This window comes from Heterodontus francisci, chromosome 32 (assembly GCF_036365525.1).
Source record: "Heterodontus francisci isolate sHetFra1 chromosome 32, sHetFra1.hap1, whole genome shotgun sequence".
Lineage (NCBI taxonomy): Eukaryota > Metazoa > Chordata > Chondrichthyes > Heterodontiformes > Heterodontidae > Heterodontus > Heterodontus francisci.
The window spans coordinates 60,883,915-60,911,309 of record NC_090402.1 but is presented as its reverse complement, the minus strand read 5'-3'; the positions used below and the strand labels follow the sequence as shown (position 1 = coordinate 60,911,309).

Genomic DNA, 27,395 nt, shown 5'->3' with positions numbered 1-27,395 from the left:
TTTTACAATGAGACTCGGCAGATATTTCCTGTTGGGTTCCCTTTCAGCTGAAGGCAGGATAAAAGTTTTCACATCACTAATCACATCAATGTTCACTATATTGGACAGTCCTGGAAAACTTTCCTGCAAGTCCTTTTAACAGGACACTGATGAAATTTGCATTCAGAAATGTAAGTGTATAAGGAATATATAGTAAAATTTAGGTATGGAGTTAGTAATTACTAATCCATTTGAAAAAGGGGTCCATTCACCCAAAATAAAGTGCTGTCGATTCAACATAACTACATACTCGAAGTAATTCTATGGAACTATGTTAGAATATTTATGATTCTTGGCGTAGCTGGAAAAGCTTTCGCTATTACCACATCTTCTTTTCCAAAAATCTCTCAGCTTCTCTAATGGCTGCTTTTGTCCTCAATTGTGGGCGATGTTTGCCCGTACTCTCCTGGAAACAGAATCCATCTTGTTCCAATATAATAATAAAAGCAAAATACTGCGGAGGCTGGAAATCTGAAATAAAAACAAGAAATGCTGGAGATACTCAGCAGGTCTGGCAACATCTGTGGAGAGAGAAGCAGAGTTAACGTTTCAGGTCAGTGACTCTTCTTCAGATTATTTCAGATTTCCATCTTGTTCCAAACTGGGTTCAATGTAAGACAGTTTGAGGGGGTCAGGCATCATTCACCCCTTGACCTACACTGGCAGGTAAAACCCCAGACAGTTCCTTAGTAAGGATTCCTCTGGTTCCTCACTATGTATCTATCAGGATACCGAAATCCAGCTTTCTTACAGCGCATTTCAGGAGGCCCCACTCCCTGAGCCTACAACCTTCAGCAGGGTCAGTGGTGGAGTTCCACAGCGGGAGTGATCCCAGAGTAACTGTCGGGAGCACACCCCAGTGGATGTTCTGGGTCATGTATTTTTAGTGATCCTGGTGTCTAACACTCACACACATCAATAAAACAGAGAATTCCTGGAAACAATAATTGCGCCAGCAGTTAACAGGCTCCTGTAAACTCCTTCAACTGTAATTTTAATGCAGACTTTAACCAATTTATTTTAAATATGTTTATTTTAAATGAGTTAATACTTGCCTTAAAATGGTTGACTCAGGACTGTTACACAAACACATTAAATCTTCGTAGAACAATTACCACAGTCATTTTCAGATTGGAAGCTTAAACCTACCATTTCACTTACAGTAAGGAACAGAAGCCAGTTTTACATCAATCTCTGATTTGACAGCACGTTTCCAGCATTCATCGTTGTTCTTCCTGACTTCTGTTCCGTGCCCAGGAGCTCTGAACAATGGAAGAGAATGGCTGGGACACATTTCTTACACAACTTAATTAACCCGCACGGGACTTGGCTGTTAGTGAGGAGAGATGAGAAAGATCAACGTGCTGTTTGTTCCTCTCAGTGTGTCTCTGACTGACCCAGGCTGTAGTTGTGTTCCTCCCCCCAGATTGTCCTTTCTGAGCTCCAGCCAGTGTTGCTAAACACTCTTCCCACCCCTTTCAAGCTGTGAGTTCCAGACACCCACAACCCCACCTCCTCCGAGTCCACCCAACCCTCTGGGTGAAAAGATTCTCAACTGTCTTTTAATCCTTTTGCCAATTTAAATTTATGCACCATGGTTACTGACCTCTCTGATAATGGAAACAGCTCCTTCCTATTCACTCTATCGCGATCCCTCATAATTTTATACGCCTCAGCTTCCTCTGCTCCAAAGAAAACAACCCTAGCCTAAGGAATCTTTCCTCTCAGCTAAAATTCTCCATTCCTGGCAACATCCTTGTAAATCTCTTCTGTACCCTCTCTCATGCAATCACCGCTTTCCTGTAATGTGGTGACCAAAACTGCATGCAGTACACCAGCTTTGGCCTAACAAGTGTTTATTGCAGTTTCAGTATAACCTCCCAACTCTTCTATGCCTTGATCGATAAAAGCAAGCATCACATTTGCCTTTTTAACCACCTTATCTACCTGTTAGGCCACCTTCAGGAATTTGTGGACATGCACTCCATGGTTGCTCTACACTCCTCAGTATCCTTCCAATTATCATGTATTCCCTTGCCTTTTTTGCCCTCCCCAAATGCATTACCTCACACTTCTCCAGATTGAATTCCATTTGCCATTCTCTGCCCACCTGACCAGCCCATTGAGATCTTCCTGCAGTCTAAAGCTTTCTTCCTCACTGTCAACCACACCGCCACTTTCTGTCTCATCTGCAAAGTTCTTAATCACGCCCCTACATTTAAGTCTAAATCATTGATATATATCACAAAAAGCAAGAGACCTGGTACTGAGCCCTGTGGAACCCTCCTGGAAACAGTCATGGTTCAGTGTTGGATGTCATTCACAGCAAAAAAAACAACAGAATCCAACCCCTGCAGTTATGTGTGAACTTGCTGATGTCTCAGCAGGTGAGATGATTGAGTGAATCCCTTCCCACACACACAGCAGATGAATGGCCTCTCCCCAGTGTGAACTTGCTGGTGTTTCAGTAGGGTGGATGAACGCGTGAATCCCTTCCCACAGTCGGAACAGGTGAATGGCCTCTGTCCAGTATGAACCCGCTGGTGTGTCAACAAATCCTTTCTACTTTTAAATTTCTTCTCACAGTCAGAACATGTAAACGGTCTCTTATCAGTGTGAACAAGCTGGTGTGTCAGGAGGTGGGAGGACTGAGTAACTCCTTTCCCACACGCAGAGCAGGTGAATGGCCTCTCCCCAGTGTGAACTCGTTGGTGTGCCAGCAGATTCGTTTTACTTTTAAAGCTCTTCTCACAGTCAGAACATTTAAAAGGTCTCTTTTCAGTGTGAACAAGTTGGTGTTCACTGAGGTGGGATGACCGACTGAATCCCTTCCCACACACAGAGCATGTAAATGGTCTCTCCCCTGTGTGAATGCGCTGGTGCGTCACAAGGTGGGATAACTCAGTAAATCCCTTCCCGCACACAGAGCAGGTGAATGCCCTCTCCCCACTGTGATCTTGCCGGTGTCTCAGAAGGTGGGATAACTGAGTGAATCCCTTCCCACACTCGGAGCAGATAAATGGCCTCTCCCCAGTGTGAGTGCGTTGGTGGGTCAGTAAATCTTTTTTAGTTTTAAAACTCTTCTCACAGTCAGAACATTGAAAAGGTCTATTATCAGAGTGAACAAGTTGGTGTGTCAGAAGGTGGGATGACTGAGTGAATCCCTTCCCACACACTGAGCATGTGAACGGTCTCTCCCCTGTGTGAATGCGCTGGTGTATCAGAAGGTGGGATAAGTGAGTGAACCCCTTCTCACACACTGAGCAGGTGAACTGCCTCTCCCCAGTGTGAGTGCGTTGGTGAGTCTGTAGATCCTTTGTACTTTTAAAGCTCTTCTCACATTCAGAACATTTAAACGGTCTCTTATCAGTGTGAACCCATTTGTGAGACAGAAGATGCGATAAAGCCTTAAATCCCTTCCCACATTGAAGGCAGGTGAAAGGCCTCTCCCCAGTGTGAACTCGCTGGTGTGTATAGAGGCTGGATGAACGAGTGAATCCCTTCCCGCACACGGAGCAGGTGAATGGCCTCTCCCCAGTGTGAGTGCGTCGATGAGTTTCCAGCTCTGATGGATAACTGAATCCCTTCCCACAGTCTCCACATTTCCACGGTTTCTCCGTGGTGTTGGCATCCTTGTGTCTCTCCAGGTTGGATAATTAGTTGAAGCCTCATCCACACACAGAACACGTGTACAAATTCTCCCTGCTGTGAATGGTGTGATGTTTTTTCAGACTGTGTAACTAATTAAAGCTCTTTCCACAGTCACTGCACTGGAACACTCTCACTCGGGTGTGTCTCTCCCAGTGCTTTTCTAGTCACACTGATGTTTGAGATCTTTTCCCACAGACAGAACATTCCAAAGTCGATGATATTCAGGTGATGAATCGAGTGACTGTAGATCTTGATGTGATGTTTGGTTTGAGTTTCCCATCTGCAAATCCTGCCCTTCTAATATCCTGTAAAAGGAGATTACATAGGATTACACAGAATAAACAATACATTAACAGGCCATTCAGTCCACTTATTCTGGGCTGTGGTTGATACTCCACGTGTGTCTCCTCCCATTCCATCCACCTCATCCCAGCCTTTCAGTATATCTTTCCATTCCCTTTTCTCTCATGGACTCATTCAGTTTCCTTTGGAAAGTATCTTAATTATTTACCTCAACCATTTCCTGTACTAGGGAGTTCTACATTCTAACCACTTTCTGAATAAAGAAATCTCTCCTTATTTCCTCATTGGGTAACTATCTTCCATTTATTGCCCCAAGTTTTGGATTCTCCTATAAGTGGAAATATTCTCCACATCTACCCCATTCATAATTTATTAGACCTCCATCAAGTTACTGCTAAGCCTCCTCTTTTCTGAAAAAAAAAGCCCCCACCTGTTCAACTTTTCCTACAGGGTGTAATCTGTCAGTTTACAAAAGCCATCACTGTTAGTTCAAGGTAGAAATTCAGAAGAGGCAAACATTTCTCTTGGTTTGAGTTTGCTGTGTGTAAATCCTCCCTTTCTACGTCCCGGCAAAGGGAGTTTACAAAAACCATCACTGTCAGTCCAGGATAGAAATTCAGAAAAGACAAACAAAATACTGCGGATGCTGGAATTCTTAAACAAAAAGGGAACATGCTGGAAATACTCAGCAAATCTGGCAGCATCTGTGGAGAGAGAAACAGAGTTAACATTTCAGGCACATTGAGCCATCAGAACTTGCTGCCTGGAACGCAGAGTGGGAGGAGGAGGAAGAATGAGGAGAAGCAATATAGTCCAACACTCACAGCAACCTACAATCCAGTTACATTACCAGTTACATGGGACAGGGAGACAGTTTTGAAACACTCACCAACACAACTCCAGTAAAACATCCCAGGAGGAAAAGGGGGAGCAGTGTGTGTACCTGCCCTGATATCCCCCTCCCCAGGCCTGTCAGTCAAACCCCCCCACTCCACAGCTTCCTGCACCTTGAGCCAGCCCTACCCCGGTGTGGCCCAGTCCAAGGGGAGTCTTTGTGGAACCAGGGAGCGGGTAACCTCCTGTCCTGTGCTGTGTCCCAAATGGTTCCTCCCTCCCCTCCCCTCCCCTCCCCCAGGCCCCTTTATAACTGAGCTCAGTTTCCTTTAAAGTTTGGCCCTTTGATATTACAAGTTTATTAATCATTAGCTCTTCCAAAGGAGCTGGAAAGATGGCGGCCACTAACCCAGACCTGTCACCGGGAGAAGCCGCCCCACTCGGTGCAAACATGGGGTCCGGAATTTCTTATTGGGGGAGTTAAGGCCTACACCGATTTTTTTCTGAAGCTTCCTCACCCACCCACCGGCTCCATCGCTCCCTCCACCGGCACTACCGCTTACCAGCAACAGATGCCAATCACAAGCAGCCGCCATCACTTGCACTGCGTATACTCCAAAACACTGTTCCGCACTGCGCATACTCCAAAACACTGTTCCGCACTGCGCATACTCCAAAACACTTCCGCATCGCGCATGCGCACCTGTCTCCTGTGGCATGATGGGTAAAATCGTTAGCAGCCGAGAATGTTCGGTAGAAACACAAAATGCTGGAAATACTCAGCAGGTCAGGCAGTATCTGTGGAGGGAGAAACAGAGTTAATGTTTCAGATCAGTGGCCCTTCATCAGAACTGGCAAAGGTTAGAAAAGAATTAGGTTTTAAGCACTGTGGATGTTACCTACCCCACATGGAGTGCAGTGGTTCAAGAAGTCAACTCACCACCACTTTCTCATGAGCAATTATCTTTGGCTTCCTTGTCTCGAGAGACAATGGATACGCGCCTGGAGGTGGTCAGTGGTTTGTGAAGCAGCGCCTGGAGTGGCTATAAAGGCCAATTCTGGAGTGACAGACTCTTCCACAGGTGCTGCAGAGAAATTTGTTTGTCGGGGCTGTTGCACAGTTGGCTCTCCCCTTGCGCTTCTGTCATTTTTCCTGCCAACTGCTAAGTCTCTTCGACTCGCCACACTTTAGCCCTGCTTTTATGGCTGTCCGCCAGCTCTGGCGAACGCTGGCAACTGACTCCCACGACTTGTGATCAATGTCACAGGATTTCATGTCGCGTTTGCAGACGTCTTTATAGCGGAGACATGGACGGCCGATGGGTCTGATACCAGTGGTGAGCTCGCTGTACAATGTGTCTTTGGGGATCCTGCCATCTTCCATGCGGCTCACATGGCCAAGCCATCTCAAGCGCCGCTGACTCAGTGAGCAATTAGAGATGGGCAATAAATGCTGGTTTAGCCAGTGACACCCACATCCCCATGAATGAATTTTTAAAAAGGGGAGGGGTGGGGGAGAAAACAAAGGGGAAGGTTTTTGATAGGGCAGGCGAGATTAAATTACAAAGCTGTCCTGGGACAAAGGCAAAGCATAGTCATGTAGCTGCTCATTATTCCACTGCTAACACTCTCTGGACTAATACTTTGTCTTTCACTGTAAGCATGAACACACTCTTTGCCTTTGTCCCAGGACACCTTTGTTATTTAATCACCCTCTGCCCTATCACACACCTTCCCCTTTTGTTCTCTTTTTTTACCCCTTCACTTGCTTAGAACCTATTACATTTCTAACCTTTGCTAGTTCTGGTGAACGGTCACTGATCTGAAACGTTAATTTTGTTTCTCTCTCCACAGAGGCTGCTAGATCAGCTGAGTATTTCCAGCATTTTTTGTTTTTGTTTCAGATTTCCAGCATCTGCCGTATTTTACTTTTATTTATTATGTTCGGTAAAATCCCCGCCAGTGTACATCCCTATAGGACCCGCTGAGCGAGCGGTGAACGAGGAGAGCAGCAAGCAGATGGGCACCAGGTGGAATGCAGAAGAGAAGCGGCGACTGAGCAGCTGATCTGCAGCCTAACTCTATATACCTGCCTTTGGCCCATATCCCTTAATATCTTTGCTTAACAAAAATCTACCTATCTCAGATTTAAAATTAACAACTGTTCTAGCATCAACTGCTATTTGTGGGAGAGATTTCCAGACCTCTATCACCCTTTGCGTGAAGAAGTGCTTCCTAACATCTCTCCTGAATGGTCTGGTCCTAATTTTTAGACTATGCCCACTAGCTTTAGAATCTCCAACCAGTGGAAATAGTTTATCTATCCTGTCTTTTCCTGTTAATATCTTGAAGACTTCGATCAGATCACCCCTTAACCTTCTAAATTCTAGCGAAAACGGGCCTAATTTGTGTAATCTCTCTTCATAACTTAACCCCTGTAGTCTAGGTATCATTCTTGTAAACCTACGTTGCACTCCCTCCAAGGCCAATATATCCTTCCTAAGGTGTGGTGCCCAGAACTGCTCACAGTACTCCAAGTGGGGTCTAACCAGGGCTTTGTACAGCTGCAGCATAACCTCTGTGTCTTTTTCCTCCAATCCTCTAGATATAAAGGCAAGCATTCCATTAGTCTTTTTGATTATTTTCTGCACTTGCTCATGGCATTTTAAAGATCTATACACCTGAACCCCCAAGTCTCTTTGGACATCCACTGTACTGAACCTCTTCCCATTTAGAAAGTACCCTGCTCTATCCTTTTTTGGTCCAAAATGGATAATCTACACTTGCCCGCATTGAAATCCATCTGCCACAGTTTTGCCCACTCACCTAGTCTGTCAATATCTCTTTGCAATTTTATGCTATCATCTAGACTGTCTACAATGCCACCTAACTGCATCATCAGCAAATTTGGATATATGACTTACTATGCCATCACCCAAGTCGTTAATGAATAATGTGAATAATTGAGGCCCCAACACAGATCTCTGCGGGACACCACTAGTCACATCCTGCCGATCGGAGTATTTACCCATTATCCCCATTCTCTGTCACCTACCACTCAACCAACCTCCTAACCATGTCAATAATTTGTCCTCAACTCCATGGGCTTCTACCTTAATTAACAGTCTCTTATGTGGGACTTTATCAAATGCCTTCTGGAACTCCATATAAATAACATCCATAGACATTCCCCTGTCCACCACCTTAGTCACCTCTTCAAAAAATTCAATGAGATTTGTCAGGCATGACCTTCCCATCATGAATCCATGCTGGCTGTCCCTGATTAACTGAAATTTTTCTAGGTGTTCAGTCACCCTATCCTTGATTATAGACTCCAGCAACTTACCCATCAAAGACAATGAATTCCCAGAATATGTGCAGGCCAATTCTCTAATGCTTTGTATGGATGATTTAATTAAAGAGGAAAATACCCAGTGAGCTGTGAATCAAGGTGCTGGATCACACCAATTCACACCACAACTGACCTGAAAACAATATCCAAACCCTAAACAGAGAGTCAACTTCCTGACCTCCATAAACCTTGACATATAGCTTCTCAGTGGGGGTTTCCCTGTGCAGGTTCAAACCCTGCTCACAGTGAATTTGATTCTGCTTTCTTTAGTTGGCTGCCTGGGGAGATCACTGACTTGTAAACTGATCAGAATAACATCTGCTGGAGTCTATTAAAACGATTGACGCGAAGCATCCTTTTTCTAATTGGAAACATTAAGATTTATCAGCATCAATTAGATATTGTGGACATGTTAGATACTAAACAAAATGTAAAAAGAATTAGAAATAAACACTGAAAAAAGCAAGAAATATGTATTTTAATAAAGATCCTTGCAATGTTTTGAAGGAAAATGGCACCTTCAGTGAATGAATGAGAACGCCATTTGGTTTAATTAATTTGAACCAGATTTCTGTCTGTAAAATGATCGTGGCAGAACTCGAATCTTCAGAGTCATAGAAATTTACAGCACGGAAGGAGGCCATTCAGCCCATTGTGTCCACACCAGTCGACGAGAAGCCATCCAGCCTAATCCCACTTTGCAGCTCTTGCTTTGTAGCCTTGTTGGTTACGATACTTCAAGTGCATAGCCAAGTACTTTTTAAATGTTCTGAGGGTTTCTGCCTCTACCACCCTTTCAGGCAGTGAGTTCCAAATCAAACCACCCTCTGGGTGCAAACATTTCCCCTCGAATCCCCTTGAAACCTCCTACACTTAGTATAATTCTATGCCCACTGGTTATAGACTCTTCAACCAAGTGGAATAGGGCCTTCCTATCCACTCTATCTAGACCCCTCATAATTTTATGCACTTCAGTTAGCTCTCCTCTGAGCCTCCTCTATTCTAAAGAAAACAACCCTCACCTATCCAGTCTTTCTTCATCACTGTAATTCTCCAGACCAGGTGACATCCTCATGAATCTCGTCTGCACCCTCTCTAATGTAATAACATCTTTCCTATAGTGTAGTGACCAGAACTGCATGCAGTACTCCAGGTGTGGCCGAACCAGTGTTTTAAACAGTTCCAGAATACCTCCCTGCAATAATATTCTATGCCTTGGCTACTAAAGGCAAGTATCCCATGGAGCTTCTTGACCATCTTATCTAACTGTCCAGCTGTTGTGTTCCTTCTGTCCTTCAAACACAAACTCACCAATCACTCAGGTAGGACTGATGAACTATTGTTACAAACATCCTGTCTTTTTTTAATTTATTTTCTTGAGGACTTGTGTTAAAACTGAAAAGATTCCATGGATGTATTTTTTTTTGCCAAGTTCACCGACAGAACAAGATGTTTAAAAATCATCTGTGCTGAAAACCACCTGTGGTTTGGACTCAGTCAACAACAGAAACCTTGGTGACCTGGGGAAAATGGTTACAGGGAAGCCACATGTCAAGGTTTATGGCAGTCAGGAGGTTGACTCTCTGTTTAGGGTTAGGATATTGTTTTCAGGTCAGTTGTGTGAACGGTTTGAAGACAGGTGGGGTTTTCTTGCCAAGGAAAAGAGAAATCACCCAGCTTACCTCCTTCTCTCCCTTTTTGAAGAAATCCTACCAAGATCCAGTTTGGGAGAACAAATATCCCTGGTGCCGTATAGCTCCTGAGAAGCTGAAAAAAGTCATGCGATTCAAGTGTGTGCTGGCAGATAAACCTTGATGCCACATTTCTTGTAGAAAGCCGACAAGAATAATTCCCGATCTCTCCAGAACAGACTGCTTCTGAAATAATCCCATTGATCCGTCTCCGTATTCCCAGATGCCAGACCACAAAAGGGATAACTGACTACCTTCCATTTCTTGTTTCTTTTTCGTCAAGAATTAGTAAGTGTTTGGCCAAAGTAGTTTTAAAAAAATTTTTTTGTAACAGACCTCTGCAGAGTGAATTTCTTCAATTTTTTCAGTGTGTGTGGAGAATTTAAAAAGGGAACTTTCATATTTCAATTTGTGTGTTAGTGCTGTAAGTCTTGATTTATAATAAACTGGTAATTTTGTTGTTTATTAAAGAAACCCGATTGGTGTATTTTATTCTGGGATAAAGAGTAGATTATACGATTGACCATATCGGGAACTGGGTAAACATTTATATAGATGTTGTGACCTGTGGAGAACTGGAACCAGAAAAAAGAGTGCACTCCTCTCACCTTGGTCGTAACATAGAGTCATAGAGTTATACAGCACAGAAACAGGCCCTTTGGCCCATCATGTCTGTGCCGGTCATCCAGCACCCAACTATTCTAATCCCATATTCCTGCCTTGTATGCTATGGTGTTTCAAGTGCTCATCTAAATACTTCTTAAATGTTCCTGCCTCCACCACCTGTTCAGGCAGTGCGTTCCAGATTCCAACCACTCGCTGGGTGAAAATAATTTTCCTCAAATCCCCTCTAAACCTCCTGCCCCTTACCCTAAATCTATGCCTCCTGGTTCTTGATCTCTCCACAAAGGGAAAAAGTTTCTTCCTATCTAACCTATCAATGCCCCTCGTAATCTTGTACACCTCAATCATGTCCCCCCTCAGCCTTCTCTGCTCCAAGGAAAACAACCCTCGCCTTTTCAGTCTCTGTTCATAGCTGAAATGCTCCAGCCCAGACAACATCCTAGTGAATCTCCTCTGCACCCTCTCCAGTGCAACTACATCCTTCCTGTAGTGTGGTGCCCAGAACTGTACACAGTACTCCAGCTGTGGCCTAACTAGCGTTTTATACAGCTCCATTATAACCTCCCTGCTCTTATATTCTATGCCTCGGCTAATAAAGGCAAGTATCCCATATGCCTTCCTAACCACCCTATCTACCTGTGCTGCTGCCTTCAGTGATCTATGGACAAATACACCAAGGTCCCTCTGACCCTCTGTACTTCCCAGGGTCCTACCATGCATTGTATATTCCCTTGCCTTGTTAGTCCTCCCAAAATGCATCACCTCACACTTCTCAGGATTAAATTCCAGAGCCACTGCTCTGCCCATCTTACCAGCCCGTCTATATCATCCTGTAATCTAAGGCTTTCCTCCTCACTATTTACGACACCACCAATTTTCGTGTCATCTGCGAACTTACTGATCATACCTCCTATATTCATGTCTAAATCATTAATGTACACTACAAACAGCAAGGGTCCCAGTACCCGATCCCTGCGGTACACCACTGGTCACAGGCTTCCAATCACAAAAAGGTTGGGGGCCATAAAACTGTGTGGGAAGGCAATGGGGGGGGGGGGGGGGGGGGGCAGAGCCTTCCAATTTAGTCTGGTGGAGGGGGTGGGGAAGGCCAAGGACGATCTTCCTGCCCCAGGCCAATTGAGGCCCCTAAGTGGCCAATTAATGGCCACATAAGGGCCACTTCTCGTATCTACATGGCTGATCTGTTTGTGTCTCAAATTCCACACTCCCATCTACCCCCAATAATCTTTGATTTCCTTACCTAACAAGAATCTATCTACCGCCGCCATAAAAATATTCAATAAAAATATTCACCTCCACCACCTTCTGAGGCAGAGAGTTCCAAAGTCGCACAAATCTCAGAGAAAAAATTCTCTCATCTCTGTCCTAAAAGGGAGATCCCTAATTTTAAAACAGTGCCCCTAGTTTTGGACTCACCCATAAGAGGAAACATCCTTTCCACATCCACCTTGTCATGTCCATTCAGGATCTTATAAACTTTAAGTCTCCCCTCACTCTTCTAAACTCCAGTGAAAATAAGCCCAGTCTGTCCAACCTTTTCTCATAAGATAACTGCTCATTCCAGGTATCAATTTAGTAAACCTCCTCTGAGCCGCCTCCAACGCATTTACACCCTTAAATAAGGAGACCAAAACTGCACTGAGTATTCGAGATGTGGTCTGACCAATGCCCTGTAAAACTGAAGCATAACATCTTTACTTTTATTTTTAATTCCTCCCGTAATAAAGGATAGCATTCCATTACCCTTTATTACCTGTATACTAACTTTTTGTGACTCATGCGCTAGAACACCCTCTGCACCTTGGAGTTCTGCAATCGTTCTACATTTAGGTAGAACAAAGAACAGTACAGCACAGGAACAGGCCATTCGGCCCTCCAAACCTGCGCCAATCTTGATGCCTGTCTAAACTAAAACCTTCTGCACTTCTGGGGACCGTATCCCTCTCTTCCCTTCCTATTTATGTATTTGTCAAGATGCCTCTTAAACGTCTCTATGGTACCTGCTTCCATCACCTCCCCCGGCAGAAAGTTCCAGGCACTCACCACCCTCTGTGTCAAGAACTTGCCTCGCACATCCCCTCTAAACTTTGCCCCTCGCACCTTAAACCTGTGTCCCCTAGTAACTGACTCTTCCACTCTGGGAAAAAGCTTCTGACTATCCACTCTGTCCATGCCACTCATAACTTTGTAAACCTCTATCATGTCGCCCCTCCACCTCCGTCGTTCCAGTGAAAACAATCCGTGTTTATCCAACCTCTCCTCATAGCTAATGTCCTCCAGACCAGGTAACATCCTGGTAAACCTCTTCTGTACCCTCTCCAAAGCCTCCACGTCCTTCTGGTAGTGTGGCGACCAGAATTGCACACAATATTCTAAGTGTGGCCTAACTAAGGAGCGGTACAGCTGTAGCATGACTTGCCAATCTTTATACTCTATGCCCCGACCGATGAAGGCAAGCATGTCATATGCCTTCTTGACTGCCTTACCCACCTGTGCTGCCATTTGCAGTGTTTGTGGACCTGTACGCCCAGATCTCTCTGCCTGTCAATACTCCTAAGGGTTCTGCCATTTACCGTATACTTGCCATCCGCATTAGATCTTCCAAAATGCATTACCTCACATTTGTCCGAATTAAACTCCATCTGCCATTTCTCCGCCCAAGTCTCCAACCGATCTATATCCTGCTGTATCCTCTGACAATCCTCATCACTATCCGCAACTCCGCCAACCTTTGTGTCATCCGCAAACTTACTAATCAGACCAGCTACATTTTCCTCCAAATCATTTATATATAATACAAACAGCAAAGGTCCCAGCACTGATCCCTGCGGAACACCACTAGTCACAGCCCTCCATTCAGAAAAGCACCCTTCCACTGCTACCCTCTGTCTTCTATGACCAAGCCAGTTCTGTATCCAGCTTGCCAGCTCACCTCTGATCCCGTGTGACTTCACCTTTTCTACCAGTCTGCCATGAGGCTTCACTGAAGTCCTTATAGACACCATCCACTGCCCTTCCTTCATCAATATTCTGCTTTTTTATTCTTCCTGCAAAAGTGAACGACTTCATATTTTCCCACATTATACTCCATCTGCTAGATTTTTCCCCACTCACTCAACCTATCTATATCGGGCAGCAACCTCCTTCTCCCCACTTCACAACATACTTTCCTACCTATCTTTGTGTCATCTGCAAATTTAGCTACCAAGCCATCGCTCCCCTCATCTAAGTCATTGATATAAATGGTAAAAAGTTGTGGCCCCAGCACAGACCCCTGCGGGAATCCACTCATCACATCCTGCCAATCAGAAAAGGACCCATTTATGCATACTCTCTGTTTTCTGCCAGCCAGCCAATCTTCTATTCATGCTAAGATGTTACCCCCTACTCCATGTGCTCCTACTTTGCGCAATAACCTTTTATATGGCACCTTACCAAATGCCTTCTGGAAATCCAAGTACAGTACATCAATGGGCTCCCCTTTATCCACAGTACATTTCACTTCTTCAAAGAATTTCAACAAATTGATTAAATATGATTTCCCTTTGACAAAACCATGCTGACTATTCCCGATTACCTTGAGTTTTTCTAAATGCCCAACTATTGCCTCCTTAACGATTGATTCTGATACCTTCCCCATGATAGACATCAAGCTAACTGGCTTATAGTTACCTGTTTTCTGCCTCCCGGCTGCACCCCCCCTTCTTGAATAGAGAGGTTATATTTGCTACTTTCCAGTCTGATGGACCTTTCCAAATCTAGCGAATTTTGAAAAATTAATACCAACGCATCTACTACCTCATTAACCAACTCTTTTAAGATCCCAGGATGAAGTCCATCAGGACCCGAGGATTTGTCAGCCTGCAGCTCCATCAGTTTTCTCAATACTGCTTCCCTGGTGATTGTAATTTCACCTAGTTCCTCTCTTCCTTCCACCTCCTGGTTTAAAGCTATTGTGTTACAACTGAGGCAGGAGCAACGCACTGTCAATTCAGTCCCATCACTCCACAGGTTGCAGCATATTATTAAAGTTTTTCCACCGAACTGGAAAATAGTCAAATTAAACACTCTAGTAATCCCCTGAATAAAACAGACCAAACCATCTTTAGACAACAACAGATTAACTATTTATTAAAACTAAATCTTAAACATGATTAAGATAAACCTATGTCGAACGACCTTATAACTTCTTATTTTAACCTAACCTTTTAGTTTTGGTGACTGCAGCTTTGACAGTAGCGAAGGTGCGAGAGCGAGCTTACAGCTGGGAAGTCAATTTCAGTGGAAGTTTAAAAGTTAATTCCCTTTTGTTTTCGGAGGACCAGGGGACGGCTGGGTAAGTAAAAACTATATATTTGTGTGGTGGCTGTACCCGAGACACTACACATGTTGTGTCTCCCACTCACCCTCCTCCTCTAACCAACATAAAAGGATTCTGTTGTGTTGATAAGGTAAGCTTTTTATTTAAGAAGTTCTGTCCGTTGGATTGCTAAGCTAACAAGTTTTGACATTTTTTTTGGTTTTTCAGTAGATTTGTTGGGAATATGGAATAGAGGGAATGGAAGTTAAGGCAGTTGTATGTTCCTCCTGCAGAATGCGGGAGGTAAGGGTCGCCAAGAGTGTTCCTGCTGACTGCATCTGCGGGAAGTGCACCCAACTCCAGCTCCTCGAGAACCGCGTTAGGGAACTGGAGCTGGAGCTGGATGAACTTCGGATCATTCGGGAGGCGGAGGGGGTTATTGAGAGGAGTTATGGGGAGGTAGTCACACCTCAGGTAAAAGAAGTAGGTAGATGGGTTACCGTCAGGGGAAGGAGAGGGAACCAGCAGGCAGTGCAGGGATCCCCTGTGGCTGTTTCCCTCAACAACAGGTATACCGTTTTGGATACTGTTGTGGGGGACGACTTACCAGGGGTAAGCAATGGGGTACAGATATCTGGCACAGAGTCTGTCCCTGTTGCTCAGAAGGGAAGGGGGAAGAGGAGCAGAGCATTAGTCATTGGGGACTCCATAGTTAGGGGAACAGATAGGAGGTTCTGTGGGAACGAGAGAGACTCACGGTTGGTATGTTGCCTCCCAGGTGCCAGGGTTCGTGATGTTTCGGATCGTGTTTTTGGGATCCTTAATGGGGAGGGGGAGCAGCCCCAAGTCGTGGTCCACATAGGCACCAACGACATAGGTAGGAAGAGAGATGGGGATTTAAGACAGAAATTCAGGGAGCTAGGGTGGAAGCTTAGAGCAAGAACAAACAGAGTTGTTATCTCTGGGTTGTTGCCCGTGCCACGTGATAGCGAAGCGAGGAATAGGGAGAGAGAGGAGTTGAACACGTGGCTGCAGGGGTGGTGCAGGAGGGAGGGTTTTGGTTTCCTGGATAATTGGGGCTCTTTCTGGGGTAGGTGGGACCTCTACAAACAGGATGGTCTTCACCTGAACCAGAGGGGTACTAATATCCTGGGGGAGAGATTTGCTAGTGCTCTTCGGGGGGGGTTTAAACTAATTCAGCAGGGGAATGGGAACCTAAAATGTAGTGACAGAGTACAGGATGTTGAGAGTAGTGAGGTCAGGGATAAGGTTACAAGGACGCAAGAAAGCACTGGCAAGCAAGAACCTGGTTTAAAGTGTGTCTACTTCAACGCCAGGAGCATCCGGAATAAGGTGGGTGAGCTTGCAGCATGGGTTGGTACCTGGGATCTCGATGTAGTGGCCATTTCGGAGACATGGGTAGAGCAGGGGCAAGAATGGATGTTGCAGTTTCCAGGATTTAGATGTTTCAGTAAGAACAGAGAAGATGGTAAAAGAGGGGGGTGTGTGGCATTGTTAATCAAGGAGAGTATTACAGCGACAGAAAGGACGTTTGAGGACTCGTCTACTGAGGTAGTATGGGCCGAGGTTAGAAACAGGAGAGGTGAGGTCACCCTGTTGGGAGTCTTTTATAGACCTCCAAATAGTTCCAGAGATGTAGAGGAAAGGATAGCGAAGATGATTCTCGACAGGGGCGAGAGTAACAGGCTAGTTGTTATGGGGGACTTTAACTTTCCAAATATCGACTGGAAATACTATAGTTCGAGTACTTTAGATGGGTCAGTTTTTGTCCAGTGTGTGCAGGAGGGTTTTCTGACACAGTATGTAGACAGGCCAACCAGGGGCGATGCCGCATTGGATTTGGTACTGGGTAATGAACCCGGCCAGGTGTTAGATTTAGATGTAGGTGAGCACTTTGGTGATAGTGACCACAATTCGGTTAGGTTTACCTTAGCGATGGGCAGGGACAGGTATATACCGCAGGGCAAAAATTATAGCTGGGGGAAAGGAAATTATGATGCGATTAGGCAAGATTTAGGATGCGTAGGATGGGGAAGGAAACTGCAGGGGATGGGAACAATCGAAATGTGGAGCTTATTCAAGGAGCAGCTACTGCGTGTCCTTGATAAGTATGTACCTGTGAGGCAGGGAGGAAGTTGTCCAGCGAGGGAGCCGTGGTTTACTAAAGAAGTTGAAGCGCTTGTCAAGAGGAAGAAGAAGGCTTATGTGAGGATGAGACGTGAAGGCTCAGTTAGGGCGCTTGAGAGTTACAAGCTAGCCAGGAAGGATCTAAAGGCAGAGCTAAGAAGAGCAAGGAGAGGACACGAGAAGTCATTGGTGGATAGGATCAGGGAAAACCCTAAGGCTTTCTATAGGTATATCAGGAATAAAAGAATTACTAGAGTTAGATTAGGGCCAATCAAGGATAGTAGTGGGAAGTTGTGTGTGGAATCAGAGGAGATAGGGGAAGCGTTAAATGAATATTTTGTGTCAGTATTTACAGTAGAGAAAGAAAATGTTGTCGAGCAGAATACTGAGATTCAGGCTACTAGGCTAGATGGGATTGAGGTTCACAAGGAGGAGGTGTTATCAATTTTGGAAAGTGTGAAAATAGATAAGTCCCCTGGGCCAGATGGGATTTATCCTAGGATTCTCTGGGAAGCTAGGGAGGAGATTGCAGAGCCTTTGTCCTTGATCTTTATGTCGTCATTGTCGACAGGAATAGTGCCGGAAGACTGGAGGATAGCAAATGTTGTCCCCTTGTTCAAGAAGGGGAGTAGAGACAGCCCTGGTAATTATAGACCTGTGAGCCTTACTTCGGTTGTGGGTAAAATGTTGGAAAAGGTTATAAGAGACAGGATTTATAATCATCTTGAAAAGAATAAGTTCATTAGCGATAGTCAGCACAGTTTTGTGAAGGGTAGGTCGTGCCTCACAAACCTTATTGAGTTTTTCGAGAAGGTGACCAAACAGGTGGATGAGGGTAAAGCAGTGGATGTGGTGTATATGGATTTCAGTAAGGCGTTTGATAAGGTTCCCCACGGTAGGCTATTGCAGAAAATACGGAAGTATGGGGTTGAAGGTGATTTAGAGCTTTGGATCAGAAATTGGCTAGCTGAAAGAAGACAGAGGGTGGTGGTTGATGGCAAATGTTCATCCTGGAGTTTAGTTACTAGTGGTGTACCGCAAGGATCTGTTTTGGGGCCACTGCTGTTTGTCATTTTTATAAATGACCTGGAAGAGGGTGTAGAAGGGTGGGTTAGTAAATTTGCGGATGACACTAAGGTCAGTGGAGTTGTGGATAGTGCCGAAGGATGTTGTAGGGTACAGAGGGACATAGATAGGCTGCAGAGCTGGGCTGAGAGATGGCAAATGGAGTTTAATGTGGAAAAGTGCGAGGTGATTCACTTTGGAAGGAGTAACAGGAATGCAGAGTACTGGGCTAATGGGAAGATTCTTGGTAGTGTAGATGAGCAGAGAGATCTTGGTGTCCAGGTACATAAATCCCTGAAAGTTGCTACCCAGGTTAATAGGGCTGTTAAGAAGGCATATGGTGTGTTAGCTTTTATTAGTAGGGGGATCGAGTTTCGGAGCCACGAGGTCATGCTGCAGCTGTACAAGACTCTGGTGAGACCGCACCTGGAGTATTGCGTGCAGTTCTGGTCACCGCATTATAGGAAGGATGTGGAAGCTTTGGAAAGGGTGCAGAGGAGATTTACTAGGATGTTGCCTGATATGGAGGGAAGGTCTTACGAGGAAAGGCTGAGGGACTTGAGGTTGTTTTCGTTGGAGAGAAGGAGGAGGAGAGGTGACTTAATAGAGACATATAAGATAATCAGAGGGTTAGATAGGGTGGATAGTGAGAGTCTTTTTCCTCGGATGGTGATGGCAAACACAAGGGGACATAGCTTTAAGTTGAGGGGTGATAGATATAGGACAGATGTCAGAGGTAGTTTCTTTACTCAGAGAGTAGTAGGGGCGTGGAACGCCCTGCCTGCAACAGTAGTAGACTCGCCAACTTTAAGGGCATTTAAGTGGTCATTGGATAGACATATGGATGAAAATGGAATAGTGTAGGTCAGATGGTTTCACAGGTCGGCGCAACATCGAGGGCCGAAGGGCCTGTACTGCGCTGTAATGTTCTAATTCTAATTCTAATTCTAATTCTAACTCCCGCATTGACACACATACAAACAAAAATCAATGGTTAACCCGTTTTTAAAAAAAAGATTTTTTTTTTAAATTAGCTGTTTCTTAAGAATAAATAAATAACTGGGTTGTTCGTCTTTGTGGTTTATGTTCCTGTTGGATGAGGTATGCCACTCAAAGTCTCCATGCAGATTTGATGAAACAGTTCTTCAATAGATAGGCATGCAAAGCACTTCAGCTGCAGCAGGTATCAAACAGTTCTTTAAACAAGGAGTATAGCAATGGGTCTAAATGCTGACAGTCTCTCAATCGAAACTGTACTGCGATTTCCAGAAAACACAATCAGTCAAGAGAGATTCAATCTTGAAACAAAGACATCTTGGATTGGAAGTATAGAAAAGGAATTTTTGCTATCTCCAGTAATACAAATGGTCTCGTCAAAGACTTTTTTCTTCCAAAGGCAATTAACATGTCCTTAGCTCATTTTAGAATTTCGACTGAGAGAAATGGACAGCTCTTTTCCTCCAGTAAGCACACTTCGCTGGTGTCTCTCAAAACTGGTTTTAGCTGGTTTTTGCACACAGTCAAATTGAAACATTATACCATGTGACCTCCTCACTCTCCGGCTGTTGCCCAGGTAACAACAGCAACTGTAGCACACTGCTCACAGAAATCTAAAACATCTCTCTCTGTCTTAAAGGCACACTGTCTTATGAGAAAAGGTTGGACAAGGTTGGCATGATTTCATTGGAGTTTGGAAGAGTGAGGATAGACCTGATTCAAGTATATAAGAGTATAAAATAGTGACCATTATCCCCCAGACGTCAGTGTAAAACACTGAACATTATCCCCCAGACCCAAATATAAATTATCCCCCAGGTGACCTATCAACCACATTTCGGAGGAATCCTCAGTTGAGGAAAAAGGAAGACATTTCAGAGGTATTGTTGTGGTAGGTTTCATCAGAACAGATGCATCAGGGATGGAGAAACTAGGAGAATGGAATGGAATCCTTACATGAGGCAGGGTGTGAGGAAATGTAGTCAAGGTAGCCATGGGAGTCAGTGAGCTTATAATAAGTACCAGTGGACAGCCTATCTCCCAAAATGGAGACAGAGAAGTTGAGGAAGAGAAGGGAAGTATCAGAGATGGACCATGTGAAGGTGAGCTAAGGGTGGAAATTGGAAGAAAAGTTGATGAAATTTTCCAGTTCAGGGAGAGAGCAGGAAGCGGTGCCAATCCAGTCATCAATGTACCGGAAAAAGAGTTGGGGGAGGGGGCCTGAGTGGTTCTGGAACAAGGAATGTTCGACATATCCCACAAAAAGACAGGCATGACTCGGACCCATGCGGGTACCCATAGCAACACCTTTTATTTGGAGGAAGTGAGTGGATTTGAAGGAGAAGTTGTTCAATGTGAGAACAAGTTCAGCCAGGTGGTGGATGGAGACTGGTTGGGCCTCTGTTCAAGCTGGCAGGCTGTGACTAGTGGAATGCTGCAAGGATCAGTTCTGGGGCCTCAGCTATTTATTATCTATATTCATGACATAGACGAAGAGACAGAATAATGGATCTAAATTTGCTGATGATACAAAGCAGTGTGGGAATGTAAGCTGTGAGGAGGACACAGAGAGGCTGCAAAGAGATAGACAGGTGACATATGGAGTATAATGTAGGGAAGTGTGAGGTTATTCACTTTGGTTGTAAGAATAGAAAGCAGAATATTTTTTAAAAGGCGTAAAACTTGTAAATGTTGATGTTCAGAGAGACTTCGGTGTACTCATACATAGAACACAGAACACAGAAAGTTAGCAAGCAATTAGGAAGACAAATGGCATGTTGGCCTTTATTGAAAGTGAATTGGAGTACCAGAATAAAGAAGTCTTGCTGCAATTGTACAGGGCATTGGTGAGAGCACATCTGGAATACTGCATGCAGTTTTGATCTTTTTAAGGAAGGATATGCTTGTCTTGGAGGCAGTACAGCAGATGTTCACTCAATTGGTCCCTGGAATTGAGAGGGTTGTTCTATAATGAGAGGCTGAGTAAATTTGGTCTATATTCTCTGGAGTTTAGAAGAATGAGAGGTCATCTCATTGAAGCATACAACATTCCAAAGGGGCTGAATGGGGAATCTGGAACACTGGGGCTGAGTCTCAAGTTAAGGATCCAATCACTTAGGACTGAGATGAGGAGAAATTACTTCAATAAAAGGGTTGTGGATCTTTGGAATTCTCTACCCCAGAGGGTTGTGGATGCTCCATCATTGAATATATTTAAGGCTGAGAGAGAGAGATGTTTGGTCTCTCAGGAGATCAAGGCTTATGGAAAGAGTGCTGGAAAGTGGAGTTGAAGCCTAAGATCAGCCATAATCATATTGAATGGTTGAGCAGGTTCGATGAGCCATATGGACTACTTCTGCCCTATTTCTTATGTTCCTCCAGTCCGACCAAAACTTTCTGTTTCCTATCACTCAGCCAATGCTGCGAGACCTTTTATTCCACTGTGGGGGAGGGGGGGGGGGATGCGGGGAGGGGAGCGGGGGGGTGGTGGAATCAGTAAATGGGGAAGTGAACCAGTAAATGGGGAAATTGGGGGAGGGGTCCTGTAAGTGGGGGAGGGGCACCAGAAAATGGGGGATTGGAAGTTGGCAACAGTAAATGGGGAGTGAACCAGTCAATGGGGGAATAGAGGAAGGCACCAGTAAATGGGAGGATTGAGAGAGGGCACCAGGAAGAGGGCATCAGTAAATGGGGAAGTGAACCAGTAAATGGGGAAATTGGGGGAGGGACCTATAAATGGGGGAGGGGCACCAGAAAATGGGGGATGGGGGATAATGTTCACTGTTTTATATTGGGGTCTTGGGGTGGGATAATGTTCACTGTTTTATATTGGGGTCTGGGGGGAGAATGTTTACAGTTTTATATTGGGGTCTTGGGGAGAAAACATTCACTGTTTTATATTTGGGTCTGGGGGGGTATAATGTTCACTGTTTTACATTTGGGTCTGGGGGATAATGTTCACTGTTTTATATTGGGGTCTGGGGGATAATGTTCACTGCTTTATATTCAGGGGGTGGGGGGGGGGGGGAGAATGCTCACTGTTTTACAGGCGGGTCTGGGGGGATAATGTTCATAATTTTATATTCCGATCTGGGGGATAATGTTCACAGTTTTATATTGAGATCTGGGGAAATAATGTTCACAGTTTTATATTGAGGTCTGGGGGGATAATATTCAGTTTTACATTGAGGTCTGTGGATAATATTAACTGTTGGATATTCAGGTCTGGGGGATAATGTTCAGTGTTTTACACTGACGTCTGGGGGATAATGGTCACTGTTTTATATTATATACTTGAATCAGGTCTATCCTCACTCTTCTAAACTCCAATGAAATCATGCCAACCTTGTCCAACCTTTTCTCATAAGACAGTGTGCCTTTAAGACAGAGAGAGATGTTTTAGATTTCTGTGAATAGTGTGCCACAGTTGCAGTTGTTACCTGGGCAACAGCAGGAGAGTGAGGAGGTCACATGGTATAATGTTTCAATTTGACTGTGTGCAAAAACCAGCTAAAACCAGTTTTGAGAGACACCAGCGAAGTGTGCTTACTGGAGGAAAAGAGCTGTCTATTTCTCTCAGTCGAAATTCTAAAATGAGCTAAGGATATGTTAATTGCCTTTGGAAGAAAAAAGTCTTTGACGAGACCATTTGTATTACTGGAGATAGCAAAAATTCCTTTTCTATACTTCCAATCCAAGATGTCTTTGTTTCAAGATTGAATCTCTCTTGACTGATTGTGTTTTCTGGAAATCGCAGTACAGTTTCGATTGAGAGACTGTCAGCATTTAGACCCATTGCTATACTCCTTGTTTAAAGAACTGTTTGATACCTGCTGCAGTTGAAGTGCTTTAAATGCCTATCTATTGAAGGACTGTTTCATCAAATCTGCATGGAGACTTTGAGTGGCATTTGATTATTTTTATGCTAGCATACCTCATCCAACAGGAACATAACCCACAAAGACTAACAACCCAGTTATTTATTTATTCTTAAGAAACAGCTAATTAAAAAAAAATCTTTTTTTAAAAAACGGGTTAACCATTGATTTTGTTTGTATGTGTGTCAATGCAGGAGTTAGGTTAAAATAAGAAGTTATAAGGTCTTTTGACATAGGTTTATCTTAATAATGTTTAAGATTTAGTTTTAATAAATAGTTAATCTGTTGTTGTCTAAAGATGGTTTGGTCTGTTTTATTCTGGGGATTACTAGAGTGTTTAATTTGACTGTTTTCCAATTCGGTGGGAAAACTTTAATAATATGCTGCAACCTGTGGAGTGATGGGACTGAATTGACAGTGCGTTGCTCCTGCCTCAGTTGTAACACAATAGCTTTAAACCAGGAGGTGGAAGGAAGAGAGGAACTAGGTGAAATTACAATCACCAGGGAAGCAGTATTGAGAAAATTGATGGAGCTGCAGGCTGACAAATCCTCGGGTCCTGATGGACTTCATCCTGGGATCTTAAAAGAGTTGGTTAATGAGGTAGTCGATGCGTTGGTATTAATTTTTCAAAATTCGCTAGATTTTGGAAAGGTTCCATTAGACTGGAAAGTAGCAAATATAACCTCTCTATTCAAGAAGGGAGGGGGCAGCAGGGAGGCAGAAAACAGGTAACTATAGGCCAGTTAGCTTGATGTCTATCATGGGGAAGGTATCAGAATCGATCGTTAAGGAGGCAATAGTTGGGCATTTAGAAAAACTCAAGGGAATCGGGAATAGTCAGCATGGTTTTATGAAAGGGAAATCATATTTAATCAATTTGTTGAAATTCTTTGAAGAAGTGAAATGTACTGTGGATAAAGGGGAGCCCATTGATGTACTGTACTTGGATTTCCAGAAAGCATTTGGTAAGGTGCCATATAAAAGGTTATTGCGCAAAGTAGGAGCACATGGAGTCGGGGATAACATATTAGCATGAATAGAAGATTGAATGGCTGGCAGAAAACAGAGAGTGTGCATAAATGGGTCCCTTTCTGATTGGCAGGATGTGACGAGTGGATTCCCGCAGGGGTCTGTGCTAGGGCCACAACTTTTTACAATTTATATCAATGATGAGGGGAGCGATGGCTTGGTAGCTAAATTTGCAGATTTGTCCCCCAGACCCCAATATAAAACAGTGAACATTATCCCCCCAACACCCCAATATATAACAGTGAACATTATCCCCCAGACCCGAATATAAAACAGTGAACATTATCCCCCCAACACCCCAATATAAAACAGTGAACATTATCCCCCCCAACACCCCAATATATAACAGTGAACATTATCCCCCAGACCCGAATATAAAACAGTGAACATTATCCCCCCCAACACCCCAATATATAACAGTGAACATTATCCCCCAGACCCGAATATAAAACAGTGAACATTATCCCCCAGACCCAAATATAAAACAGTGAACATTATCCCCCATTATCCCCAATCCCCCAGTTGCTGGTGCCCCTCCCCCATTTATAGGTCCCTCCCCCAATTTCCCCATTTACTGGTTCACTTCCCCATTTACTGATGCCCTCTTCCTGGTGCCCTCTCTCAATCCTCCCATTTACTGGTGCCTTCCCCCATTCCCCCATTGACTGCTTCACTCCCCATTTACTGTTGCCATCTTCCAATCCCCCATTTTCTCATGTCCCTCCCCCATTTACAGGTCCCCTTCCCCAATTTCCCCATTTACTGGTTCACTTCCCCATTTACTGATTTCCTCCCCCCCCCCCCCACACAATGAAATAAAAGGTCTCGCAGCATTGGCTGAGTGATAGGAAACAGAAAGTTTTGGTCGGACTGGAGGTACATAAGAAATAGGGCAGAAGTAGTCCATATGGCTCATCGAGCCTGCTCAACCTTTCAATATGATTATGGCTGATCTTAGGCTTCAACTCCACTTTCCAGCACTCTTTCCATAAGCCTTGATCTCCTGAGAGACCAAACATCTCTCTCTCTCAGCCTTAAATATATTCAATGATGGAGCATCCACAACCCTCTGGGGTAGAGAATTCCAAAGATCCACAACCCTTTTATTGAAGTAATTTCTCCTCATCTCAGTCCTAAGTGATTGGATCCTTAACTTGAGACTCAGCCCCAGTGTTCCAGATTCCCCATTCAGCCCCTTTGGAATGTTGTATGCTTCAATGAGATGACCTCTCATTCTTCTAAACTCCAGAGAATATAGACCAAATTTACTCAGCCTCTCATTATAGAACAACCCTCTCAATTCCAGGGACCAATTGAGTGAACATCTGCTGTACTGCCTCTAAGACAAGCATATCCTTCCTTAAAAAGATCAAAACTGCATGCAGTATTCCAGATGTGCTCTCACCAATGCCCTGTACAATTGCAGCAAGACTTCTTTATTCTAGTACTCCAATTCGCTTTCAATAAAGGCCAACATGCCATTTGTCTTCCTAATTGCTTGCTAACTTTCTGTGTTCTGTGTTGCATGTATGAGTACACCGAAGTCTCTCTGAACATCAACATTTACAAGTTTTACGCCTTTTAAAAAATATTCTGCTTTCTATTCTTACAACCAAAGTGAATAACCTCACACTTCCCTACATTATACTCCATATGTCACCTGTCTATCTCTTTGCAGCCTCTCTGTGTCCTCCTCACAGCTTACATTCCCACAATGCTTTGTATCATCAGCAAATTTAGATCCATTATTCTGTCTCCGTCTATGTCATGAATATAGATAATAAATAGCTGAGGCCCCAGAACTGATCCTTGCAGCATTCCACTAGTCACAGCCTGCCAGCTTGAACAGAGGCCCAACCAGTCTCCATCCACCACCACCCTCCACCACCTGGCTGAACTTGTTCTCACATTGAACAACTTCTCCTTCAAATACACTCACTTCCTCCAAATAAAAGGTGTTGCTATGGGTACCCGCATGGGTCCGAGTCATGCCTGTCTTTTTGTGGGATATGTCGAACATTCCTTGTTCCAGAACCACTCAGGCCCCCTCCCCCAACTCTTTTTCCGGTACATTGATGACTGGATTGGCACCGCTTCCTGCTCTCTCCCTGAACTGGAAAATTTCATCAACCTTTCTTCCAATTTCCACCCTTCTCTCACCTTCACATGGTCCATCTCTGATACTTCCCTTCCCTTCCTCAATTCTCTGTCTCCATTTTGGGAGATAGGCTGTCCACTGGTACTTATTATAAGCTCACTGACTCCCATGGCTACCTTGACTACATTTCCTCACACCCTGCCTCATGTAAGGATTCCATTCCATTCTCCTAGTTTCTCCATCCCTGATGCATCTGTTCTGATGAAACCTACCACAACAGTACCTCTGAAATGTCTTCCTTTTTCCTCAACCGAGGATTCCTCTGAACTGTGGTTGACAGGTCCCTCAACAGTGTCCGGCCCATTTCCCACACTTGTGCCTTCGCCCCTCCCTCCCAGAACTGCAACAGGGTTCCCCTTGTCCTCACTTTCCACTTCACCAGCCTCCCTATCCAAAGGATCATCCTCCGCCATTTCCGCCACCTCCAGCATGATGCCACCACCAAACACATCCTCCCCGTCAGCATTCCGAAAGGATCATTCCTTCCGCGACACCCTGGTCCACTCCTCCATTACCCCCGACACCTCGTCCCCTTCCCACGGCACCTTCCCATGCATAGAACATAGAAAAATACAGCACAGAACAGGCCCTTCGGCCCACGATGTTGTGCCGATCCTTTGTCCTCTGTCAAGGACAATTTAATCTATACCCCACCATTCTCCTTTATCCATATACCTATCTAAAAGCCGTTTGAAAGTCCCTAAAGTTTCTGACTCAACAACTTCCCCAGGCAAGGCATTCCATGCCCCGACCACTCTCTGGGTAAAGAACCTTCCCCTGACATCCCCCTTATATCTCCCACCCTTCACCTTAAATTTATGACCCCTTGTAACGCTTTGCTCCACCCGGGGAAAAAGTTTCTGACTGTCTACCCTATCTATTCCCCTGATCATCTTATAAACCTCTATCATGTCACCCCTCATCCTTCTCCGTTCTAATGAGAAGAGGCCTAGAATGTTCAGCCTTTCCTCGTAAGACTTATTCTCCATTCCAGGCAACATCCTGGTAAATCTCCTCTGCACCCTCTCCAAGGCTTCCACATCCTTCCTAAAATGAGGCGACCAGAACTGCACACAGTACTCCAAATGAGGCCTTACCAAGGTCCTGTACAGCTGCATCATCACCTCACGGCTCTTAAATTCAATCCCTCTGCTAATGAACGCTAACACCCCATATGCCTTCTTCACAGCCCTATCCACTTGAGTTGCAATCGCAGGAGGTGTAATACCTGCCCTTTTACCTCCACTCTCCTCACTATCCCAGGCCCCAAACACTCCTTTCAGGTGAAGCAGTGATTTAATTG

The 27,395-nt window shown here is 44.4% G+C and overlaps 1 protein-coding gene across 1 annotated transcript; it reads right to left on the bottom strand.

Moving 5' to 3' along the window:
* LOC137347508 (zinc finger protein 271-like) lies at positions 1-26,505 on the bottom strand. Its single transcript, XM_068011953.1, has 6 exons — positions 26,316-26,505; positions 13,448-13,562; positions 12,269-12,335; positions 5,531-5,625; positions 3,861-3,995; positions 1-3,678 (listed from the first exon to the last, which is right to left on the bottom strand). The coding sequence occupies exons 1-6, from the start codon at positions 26,503-26,505 to the stop codon at positions 2,397-2,399; spliced, it is 1,884 nt and encodes a 627-aa protein (XP_067868054.1). The 3' UTR covers positions 1-2,396.
* Between the last annotated feature and the right edge of the window lie 890 nt (positions 26,506-27,395).

Coding starts and splice junctions, on each gene's coding strand:
- LOC137347508 (XM_068011953.1), bottom strand. CDS start 26,505: ATGGCGGAGGATGATCCTTTGGATAGGGAGGCTGGTGAAGTGGAAAGT. Junction 5,626..12,268: donor CACAAAAAGTTAGTATACAG/GTAATAAAGGGT, acceptor CTCCCTCCACAG/ATACTGCCTGACCTGCTGAG. Junction 3,679..3,860: donor GGAAAAGATCTCAAACATCA/GTGTGACTAGAA, acceptor CAACCTGGAGAG/ACACAAGGATGCCAACACCA.